Source organism: Vicia villosa, linkage group LG4 (assembly GCF_029867415.1).
Source record: "Vicia villosa cultivar HV-30 ecotype Madison, WI linkage group LG4, Vvil1.0, whole genome shotgun sequence".
NCBI classification, from domain to species: Eukaryota; Viridiplantae; Streptophyta; class Magnoliopsida; order Fabales; family Fabaceae; genus Vicia; species Vicia villosa.
In genome coordinates this window covers 128,975,608-128,985,738 of record NC_081183.1, presented here as the reverse complement: position 1 = coordinate 128,985,738, position 10,131 = coordinate 128,975,608, and the positions used below count along the sequence as shown (strand labels likewise).

Genomic DNA, 10,131 nt, shown 5'->3' with positions numbered 1-10,131 from the left:
AAATCTCTACACGATAATTATGAAGATTAATAATAGTCCTCCCTTCTACCCTTGAATGGTCTCGAACCGATATTTGTCATCCATATTTGGCACCAAAACACCTTTAGAAACAAAAACTTCTTGGACATTGGCAAATAAATTATCCCAACCACTCTCTCTCATTATGGTCAACCAAGCTTTGACATCATCAACTAATTCTATGGAAATCATAATATTAAGATCTTTTCTTTGTAAGACATGTGAAAGCTTGTTTGTGATACATAACAACTTTAACATTAACTTCAAATAAAAGCAAATTTTAAGCTCTCCATTTTTTCTATCAAACTCGCTGCTTGAGATGGTCCATGTCCATCTTCATCAACCATACTAAGCACCTTTAACACGGAGGACCATATTTGATCTAAACGAAGCAATGTAGTATGATGTGAACCCCATCTAGTATCCCCGGGTCTAGTTAGACTAGGTGATTGGTGAAATCCCTTTCCTTTAGATATCTCACCACTCTTAAGTTTATTTAAAATATTTTGGTTTTATGCCTCCGTCAAAGCATCCTTCCTCTTACAAGATGCACTTGTTGTGGTCACAATCAAGGAGATGTACTCCAAGAAATCACGAATAGATGAGCATTTACTAGCAACAGACAAAACAACCAATTGCAAACGGTGAGCAAAACAATGGACATAGAAAGCATAAGGGTTTTTATCTAGAATATTTCTTTGTAAGCCATTAAATTCACCTCTCATATTTGAAGCTTCATCATATCCTTGCCCTCGTATCCTTGAAATAGATGATATGTACTTATCAAAAATACCATAAAGAGCATCCTTTAATGACTCAGATGTAGTATCTTTGACATGATGTAAAGCAATAAATCGTTCCATAACATTCCCTTTGTCATTCACAAACCTAAAACAAATTCAACAAATTTACTTGACGACATAGAAAATAATAGGTAATGAAAATTGGAAATTGGAAAATACAACTACCAACCTCAACATCACCGTCATTTGCTCTTTGACGGATATACCATGTGACTCATCACGGTAAAAAGTATCCCTCACTTGTTCATTCTTAGATTTCACCCAATCTACCATCTCTCTAAAATTACCCTTGTTTAGAGAAATCAAGGATCCATCATGGCCACGAAAAGTCGTGTCTTGTGCAATGAGATATCTTGAACAATCTACATAATAAGTCAAACGAATCTTATACAATTCTTTTGATTCTTTGGTTGCTTTAGCAAACTTACTTGCCACACTTTGTATTTGATTGTTATAATCATCGTAGTGCTTGACACATGAGTCGTGCAAACTATTATGACTACCAACATGATCTTTCAAGCATTGAGATGCATGCTTCCAATCTTTATATCCGCTTTTAGTGAAGACTTCAAAACCAAAGTGTTCGGCCCTATCAGGTTTCTTAAAAAGAAAACAATAGAAACAATAAGTTGCATTTTTGATCTCACTGTATTCTAACCATGTATAATTTTATATCATGATTTACTAGATGCTCTTTTAACACTTCCAAAGGGAGTACGAAGAAAGCTTGGCAAATTTGGTTGTATTGGACCCTTCAATATATGCCTTCCTCACTCGGTCTTGAATATCCGAATCATACTCATTAATTTGTTTCCTACGACTTGGATCACGCACAATCTCATTTGGGTTAAACTCATTAATCACATTTGGCGGTGGTTCTAATTTGGCTTTTGATTGCACACCATTCACATTCTAAATGCTTGCTCTATCAATAAAAAATCTACTCATCTCTAAAATTAAATGAAACAAATCAATAACAACAAACCCATTAACAACAATTTATACAGTATATTTAAACATCCTTGAGTTCCTTCATAAACCTAAAAAACAATAAAAAAATCAAAACTTTTATAGAAATCAAAACTAGTAGAATAACTTTTAACAACTATTTCAAGAACAATTTTTAAAAAAATCAACTATTTCAAAAAAAAAAAAAACTAGCAGAAATAAAAATCAAAACTTTTATAAAAATCAAACCTAAGAACAATTTTTTTAACAACTATTTCAAGAACAATTTTTTTCTTAAATAAAAATAGTAGAAATCATTCAATCAAAACTAGTAGAACAATACCGAAGTTTCATCGTTGAAGGTTGGCAAATGGCAGTGATTCGCGTCGGACATTCGGATTGGAGGTGGGCAGTGGCGGCCGAACTCAGAGCAGGGGTCGAATTTCGAGGTGGAGGTGAGGTGACCGACTGGTGCAACTTCGACAATGCAACAACAACGAACGATATTCTTTCTTTGCTTGTCGTTTCTTTTCCTTCTGGGTGCGTCCCTTTCCTTCTATTCTTCCCTTTTTACCTTTTCCTTCTATTTTTCTTTTTACCTTTTTGTCCTTTATTTATTTTTTTTTTACTTTTTTTTCTCCAATTCAAAAAAAATTTGAGTCAGCCTGGACACATGCCCAACCTAGCCGGGCCCTAGATCCGCCAGTTCACTCAGTCAATGACTTGAACATTAGAGTGTTGGTTTTGCATATCTACTCCCTTTCCGCCGTACCAAAAACTTGTTCCACCATACTAAGACTTTATTCCATAGCTTGTTCCACCGTACTAAGACCTTATTCCATAACTTCATTAAAAAAAGTATTTTAACAAAAATATTTTATTCTCTTTTATTTATACATTTTTCTTATAATTGACTCAATTTAACGACTGGTCAATTATTTTAGATACGAGGGAGTTATATACAATTGTACGCAACTTCTACAGAGGGAACATGTATACACCTCGAGGAACACTTGCTTGATCAGAGGCCTAAATAAAATGCATTTAACAGATTTATGAGTTGGTGGTTCTCTTTTCTAAACTAAATTTCTTTTCACCAAAAAACTTAAATTTAATCCATGTTTCTTTTGACAAAAATTTAATTAACAGATTTTCAACAAAAACTAAACCCCTATTTTTTATTTACACTCAAAGACAAAGTTTAAGATTCGATATTAAAATGTTGATACACACTACAGCACACGAGTACAGTTCATTGCTGCCTATAATTTATTTGAAATAATTAATTCTCACTATACTTAAAGCGTGGCTCGCATGGATCATATTTTATTATCATAAAATTCTCCACGCACAAGCAAACCAAATACAAACATCACTTTGAATTCTTCACACTATATCTTTCATTTCACACCCCTTTTCCCTCATCACAAACTTTGTTCCATAGTTCTATTCTCTTTATGCATCAAACTCATCATATCATAGTTCTATTCTCTTTATGCATCAAACTCATCATGTATCAAACTAGTATGCAACATAACACATAACATGAAACCTTATCAGTTATCATCATCATCATCATCATCATCACATAATAGTCTTTTAACCATGTCTTCTTCTTCATGGCTAACTTCTCCTTCATGCACCCTTTTACCTATAGATTCATCTTCCTCTACACCAAACCTCATACTTCAATGGTTAACCTTTCTTTTTCTATCTCCATGTCCTCAGAGACTTCTTCTTTCTGCTCTTGATTCATTGTTTTTGCTCTCTCTCTTAGCTTTTGCAGCTCGGAAACTCTACTCGAGATTCAACTCAACTACCAACTCTACCTCATCTATCACAAAACCACTTCTGCAGGAGAAAGATTCTGACTATAGAATCACCTTTTGGTTCAAACTACCTTTGTTGGTAACTATCCTTTTGGCTATAGCTTACACTGTTCTAGGAGTCTTGGCTTTTACGCAAACAAACTTTGCTTCATGGAAACTAATAGAAGCACTTTTTCGATTTTTTCAAGCAGTAGTCAACATAGTGATAGTGATTTTAATGATTCATGAGAAAAAATTCAAATCTACTAAACACCCTTTATCATTAAGAATCTATTGGATAGCGAATTTTGTGATTGCTACTTTGTTTGTTGTTTCGGCTATTGTTCGAATAGTTACTGTTGGTGAAGCGAATTTGGAACTTAGTTTGAGAATAGATGACATATTCTCATTGATTAATCTTCCATTATCTGTGTTCTTTTTTGTGATAGCTATAAAAGGGTCATCAGGGATTCATGTGATAAGAATATCTGATGTAGTAGTAGCAACATATCGGTTGAATTCAACCGATAGAACTTTGAGTCCTTATGCTTGTTCATCATTTTTGTCCAAAACAGTTTGGTATTGGATGAACCCTTTGATTAATAGAGGTTACGAAACACCGCTTAAACTTGAAGATGTACCTTCACTTCCTCTAGAATTTAGAGCAGAAAAAATGTCAGAACTTTTTCAAAACAATTGGCCAAAGCCAGAGGAAAATAGTAAGCATCCAGTTGGAGTAACCTTATTGAGGTGTTTTTGGAAACACATAGCTTTCACTGGCTTACTTGCAATCATTAGGCTTTGTGTTATGTATGTTGGTCCAATGCTGATTCAGAGTTTTGTTGATTTCACATCGAGAAAAGATAGTACTACTAGGGAAGGCATTGTTTTGATATTGATCCTTTTTGTAGCAAAATCAGTTGAAGTACTTAGTGTTCATCAATTCAACTTCCACTCTCAGAAACTTGGTATGCTTATTCGTTCGAGCATAATCACTTCGGTTTACAAAAAGGGTTTAAGGTTGTCAAGTTCTTCAAGACAAGCTCATGGAACTGGCCAGATTGTGAACCACATGGCTGTTGATGCTCAACAGCTCTCAGATTTGATGATGCAGTTTCATCCTATTTGGCTGATGCCACTACAAGTTGCAGCTGCTCTAATTCTTATGTATAGCTATGTTGGTATATCAGTTCTTGCAGCATTGCTTGGAACCACCGTTGTGTTTCTCTTCACGTTATATCGGACGAAGAGTAGCAACAGCTTCCAGTTTCGGATAATGACGAGCCGCGACTCGAGGATGAAGGCGACAAACGAGCTGCTTAACAACATGCGAGTGATAAAGTTTCAAGCGTGGGAAGATTACTTTGGTAACAAAATTCGACAGTTTCGTGAAGCCGAGCATGGATGGATTGGGAAATTCTTGTACTATTTCGCTGTTAACATGGGAGTTTTGTCCACTGCTCCACTAACTGTAACTGTTCTTACCTTTGGAACTGCGACTTTCATTGGAATTCCTTTGAATGCTGGCACTGTTTTCACAATAACTTCGATAATTAAGATACTTCAGGAGCCTGTGAGAACTTTTCCTCAGGCTCTTATCATGATTTCGCAAGCAACAATCTCTTTAGGGAGGTTGGATGAGTTTATGGTGAGTAAGGAAATGGATGAGAATGCAGTGCAAAGAGAGGAGAATTGTGATGGTGATGTAGCTGTAGAGATAAAAGATGGGAAATTCTCATGGGATGATAAGGAAGAGAATGAGACTTTGAAAGTTGATGAGTTGGTGATTAAGAAAGGGGATCATGCTGCTGTGGTAGGAACTGTTGGTTCAGGCAAGTCTTCATTACTGGCATCTGTGTTGGGAGAAATGTTCAAGATCTCAGGAAAGGTATGCTTTTTATGCTTCGAACTCGTCTAATTTTATTTTCACTTCAATTTGTCATCATTACTTGTAAAATATTTCAGGTAAGAGTTTGTGGGACGACAGCGTATGTAGCACAGACATCATGGATTCAGAATGCAACCATCAAAGAAAATATATTGTTTGGTTTACCAATGAACATGGACAAGTACAAGGAAGCTTTAAGAGTATGCTGTCTTGAGAAGGATCTTGAAATGATGGATGATGGTGACGAAACCGAGATTGGAGAGCGCGGAATAAACCTCAGTGGTGGTCAGAAACAACGCGTGCAGCTTGCTAGAGCTGTATATCAGGACACTGACATCTATCTCCTTGATGATGTATTCAGTGCTGTTGATGCACAAACAGGATCTTATATTTTTAAGGTAAGCACAAAGCTAAAATTTCTAGTTTAGTGATATAATGTTTCTCAGAATAGATTTCTAATACTAATCACAAGTGATTTTCCATGTTTTTGCAGGAATGTATAATGGGAACTCTGAAACATAAGACGGTTTTACTTGTAACCCACCAAGTTGATTTCCTGCATAATGTTGACTCTATAATGGTATGTATATATTCACAAGTCTCTTAAATGTTTGAGTTTTTCTGTAAATGGAAGTTAAATTCAATTAGGTCTTATATTTTGATACAATCTTTGAAGGTGATGCGTGAAGGAAGAGTAGTGCAAAGTGGAAAGTATGACGAACTTCTCAAAGCAGGCCTAGATTTTGGTGCACTTGTGGCAGCTCATGAATCCTCTATGGAGATGGCAGAAACAAGTGATAATTCCAATGATGATTCTTCTCAGTCTCCAAAACTCGCCCGCATCGCTTCAAAAGAAAAAGAAAACGCGGGCGAAAAGCAGTCTTCTCAAGATCAATCTAAGCCTGATAAGACAGCAGCAAAGCTCATTGAAGATGAGGAAAGAGAGACAGGACGAGTAAACCTTAAAGTATACAAACATTATTTCACAGAAGCATTTGGATGGTGGGGAATAGCACTCATGGTAGCAATGTCAGTGGCTTGGATGTTAGCATTTTTGGCTGGTGATTATTGGCTAGCAATTGCAACTTCGGATGATTCTAGCATTCCTTCTTTCACTTTCATTATCGTCTATGCTGTTATAACTGTTGTTTCATGCATAGTGGTCATGGTAAGATCTCTCTTGTTTACATATTGGGGTCTAAAGACATCTCAAAGCTTCTTCATTGGAATGCTTCAAAGTATCCTTCATGCACCAATGTCATTCTTCGATACCACTCCTTCTGGCAGAATTTTGAGTCGTGTGAGTTTCGTTCAACATCCCTTCTAATGTTTGGTTTATGCTCTAGTAGTGTTTGGACTTTGGATTTGCTAACTCTACTCTTGTTATGATTTTTGTTTAGGTATCTACTGATCTACTTTGGGTGGATATATCAATTCCAATGTTGATAAACTTTGTAACGATATCATACTTATCATTATTCAGTATCCTCATTGTCACATGCCAGAACTCTTGGGAGACTGTCTTCCTCTTAATTCCACTGTTTTGGTTCAACAACTGGTATAGGGTATGATTTACCTACTCCTATAGTAATATTATCTTGCAAATTGGTTCTACTTTGATACTTACATTGTTTTGGTTTGCAGAAATATTATCTTGCAATGATACTTACATTGTTTTGGTTTGCAGAAATATTATCTTGCAACTTCTAGGGAATTGACTCGACTTGATTCAATCACAAAAGCTCCAGTGATTCATCACTTTTCAGAGACGATTTCTGGTGCTATGACAATCCGTAGCTTAAGAAAACAGAATGAATTTTCTCAGGAAAATATTGACAGGGTGAATGCAAGTCTAAGAATGGATTTCCATAACAATGGTGCAAATGAATGGCTCGGTTTTCGGTTGGACTATATGGGAGTGGTTTTCCTTTGCATTGCCACCCTTTTTATGATCTTTTTGCCAAGTGCTATTGTTAAGCCAGGTAGATCATCTTTTCATTTGACAACCATCACGGTCAATCACTATATTTGAGAACTTGCGAAAAGAAACTGAAAATGCCTTAATGTTATGACATAAGTTGTTTTCATAAATTCTTCTAAACAGTCTTACAATAATTTTGGTTTTGCAGAATATATTGGTATGTCTTTATCCTATGGCTTGGCATTGAGCAGTCTCTTGTCATTTACCATATCGATGACTTGTTCGGTTGAGAACAAAATGGTTTCAGTTGAGAGGATAAAGCAGTTTACTAACCTCCCATCAGAAGCTCCATGGAAAATAGCAGATAAGTCTCCGCCTCAGAATTGGCCTAGTCATGGAACTATAGAGCTAAATAATTTACAGGTATATATTGTAATCATAATAACCAAGTACATATATATTGTTTGCAAGATTAGACGATTGAATATATAAAATGGTGCGAGCAGGTTAGGTACAGGCCAAATACTCCTCTAGTTCTTAAGGGACTCTCTCTAACCATTGAAGGCGGAGAAAAAGTTGGTGTTGTTGGCCGTACAGGAAGTGGAAAATCAACACTCATCCAAGTTTTATTTAGGTTGATTGAGCCTTCCGCCGGGAATATAATCATTGATGGTATCAACATTTCGAATGTTGGCCTTCATGATTTGAGGTCACGTTTTGGAATTATTCCACAAGATCCTGTCCTCTTTCAAGGAACAGTTAGAACCAACGTTGATCCTCTTGGATTGTACTCAGAAGATGAAATTTGGAAGGTACATATATATTTCACGTACGAGGGAACCTCAGTTAATAATTTTAGCTTCTCATAACTAATAACTTAATGTTTATTTTTGTTGGTGCAGAGTCTTGAGCGGTGCCAATTGAAAGATGTGGTAGCTGCAAAGCCAGAGAAACTTGAGGCATTAGGTGATCATATACACGCTTCTTCATAGATTCATTTTTTAATAGTTTAATGGAATGTGAGGTTAAATATGTTAAATATTTTGTTAGTGGTTGATGGTGGAGACAACTGGAGCGTTGGACAAAGGCAACTTCTATGCTTGGGAAGGATCATGCTAAAACGCAGCCAAATATTATTCATGGATGAAGCAACAGCGTCGGTTGATTCACAAACCGATGCTGTAATACAAAAGATCATCAGAGAAGACTTTGCAGATCGTACAATAATTAGCATTGCTCACAGAATACCAACGGTTATGGATTGCGACAAGGTTTTGGTCATAGACGCAGGTATGTATTTTATGTTACTAATAAAGAAATGCATAGATATTTAGATTGGTGTATGTAGTAGTAATGAATGAATGAATTTGTTTGGCAGGTTTGGCAAAGGAATATGAGAAACCATCACGTTTACTTGAAAGGAATTCACTTTTTGCAGCATTGGTTAAAGAGTATTCTAATAGATCAACTTAGTTGTTTTTCACTTCTATCCTTATGCAAGATAGATATATTTTCTTATTTTAATTCACTTCATAATATCAAAATAATTCGGTTTGAAATCATTTTTATTAATAACACTTGAGATCATGTGGGTTTTGTTGATAAAAAAAATAAAAAAAAAATATCTAGACATGACTACTATTTAAGTGATTTCGTTTCTACAACCAGATCACCTCCACTTAATTGAAAATGTTGACAACTACCAATCCAATTAATACAGTGTTGTTTTTAAATCTTAATGACAAAAATAAGGAACACTACAGTAACATTTTAACGAGTAATGCTTCTTTGACAAATAACATACTGCTCCCTCCGTTTCACACAGGTGTCCTCTTTGAGATTTTCACACTTTTAAAAAAAATGATTAATTATGTTGATTTCAATGATAAAATGAGTCTCATTTACTAAAATAACTTATTAATAATAGGTAGTGGAGTACTTAAATGAATTAAAATACAATAAATAAGAGTAAGTTAGTGGAAAGAAATAATAAATACTATATGAACAAATAATTTGAGACAAATAAAAATTGGAAAGAGAACACTTATTGTGAGACGGAAGGAGTAGTACTTTATTTTACCACGAAATGATACCGCCGCTCCTTGTTGTTAGTTAAATCCAAATCCTTTACTTTAGGTCATTTGGGAGTGTTCTTGCTTGGCATTCTATTTCTACTAAAGTCATTCATCATAAAAAAAAAAATGAGTTTTTCTCATTCTCATTTTGCCCAGATTTTCAAAATTGTTTGTTGGGTCATTAGTGAGGGTGAAACATTTATATTAGGTCAATCACCTATAAATCAAATATTCATCCAAATAATTGAAAGACACAACACATATTCATATAAAATTTTAAGGTGATTGGTGTATGTGTCATCTCACTTATAAAATGTTTAACCTTCATTTTTCAAATAATGTGGAACTTAAAACTCACACTTATTTCTCAAGACAACTCACATTTGTTTTTCAACACTTATTTACTTAGCTAAGGTTTTTCATGGTGGAGTCAACAATCTTCCTGCTACTTTGGTTGATGCTATAGTACTAAAAGAAAGACTTTTAACCTTGGACACCAAATGTATTGTACCCCGGCTAAAGAAACAAGGTAACAAAAGACATCATAAAAAGTATTAACTTTTCCCCTTGGTTTTTAAAACACCGAGGAAAAATTGAAAGAAAAAAACAAAAGAATCTAAAGAAATAGTAGCATATCATATATAAATAACAAAATCTAAAGAAAAAAAAT

The 10,131-nt window shown here is 35.0% G+C and overlaps 2 protein-coding genes across 2 annotated transcripts; one reads left to right on the top strand and one right to left on the bottom strand.

Annotated features, from left to right (window-relative positions):
• Positions 1-530: 530 nt before the first annotated feature.
• On the bottom strand, positions 531-2,163 carry LOC131597859 (uncharacterized). The gene is made up of 6 exons (XM_058870522.1): positions 2,113-2,163; positions 1,807-1,861; positions 1,587-1,708; positions 1,250-1,421; positions 991-1,183; positions 531-906 (listed from the first exon to the last, which is right to left on the bottom strand). Exons 1-6 carry the CDS (start codon positions 2,161-2,163, stop codon positions 531-533), a joined length of 969 nt encoding a protein of 322 aa, XP_058726505.1.
• A 988-nt stretch (positions 2,164-3,151) lies between these two features.
• LOC131595203 (ABC transporter C family member 14-like) lies at positions 3,152-8,948 on the top strand. Its single transcript, XM_058867499.1, has 11 exons — positions 3,152-5,465; positions 5,543-5,863; positions 5,959-6,045; positions 6,142-6,765; positions 6,866-7,030; positions 7,153-7,447; positions 7,595-7,809; positions 7,893-8,198; positions 8,289-8,352; positions 8,437-8,676; positions 8,765-8,948. The coding sequence occupies exons 1-11, from the start codon at positions 3,315-3,317 to the stop codon at positions 8,857-8,859; spliced, it is 4,563 nt and encodes a 1,520-aa protein (XP_058723482.1). The 5' UTR covers positions 3,152-3,314; the 3' UTR covers positions 8,860-8,948.
• Positions 8,949-10,131: the final 1,183 nt, after the last annotated feature.

Bases quoted from the DNA above. Each gene is read 5' to 3' on its own strand.
- LOC131597859 (XM_058870522.1), bottom strand. From the start codon at position 2,163: ATGTCCGACGCGAATCACTGCCATTTGCCAACCTTCAACGATGAAACT. The intron at 1,709-1,806 runs GTTTGTTGTTAT...TGCAATCAAAAG, and splicing joins GTATAAATTGTTGTTAATGG to CCAAATTAGAACCACCGCCA. The intron at 1,422-1,586 runs GCATATATTGAA...TTTCTTTTTAAG, and splicing joins TTCAAGACCGAGTGAGGAAG to AAACCTGATAGGGCCGAACA.
- LOC131595203 (XM_058867499.1), top strand. From the start codon at position 3,315: ATGAAACCTTATCAGTTATCATCATCATCATCATCATCATCACATAAT. The intron at 6,046-6,141 runs GTATGTATATAT...CAATCTTTGAAG, and splicing joins ATAATGTTGACTCTATAATG to GTGATGCGTGAAGGAAGAGT. The intron at 6,766-6,865 runs GTGAGTTTCGTT...ATTTTTGTTTAG, and splicing joins CTGGCAGAATTTTGAGTCGT to GTATCTACTGATCTACTTTG.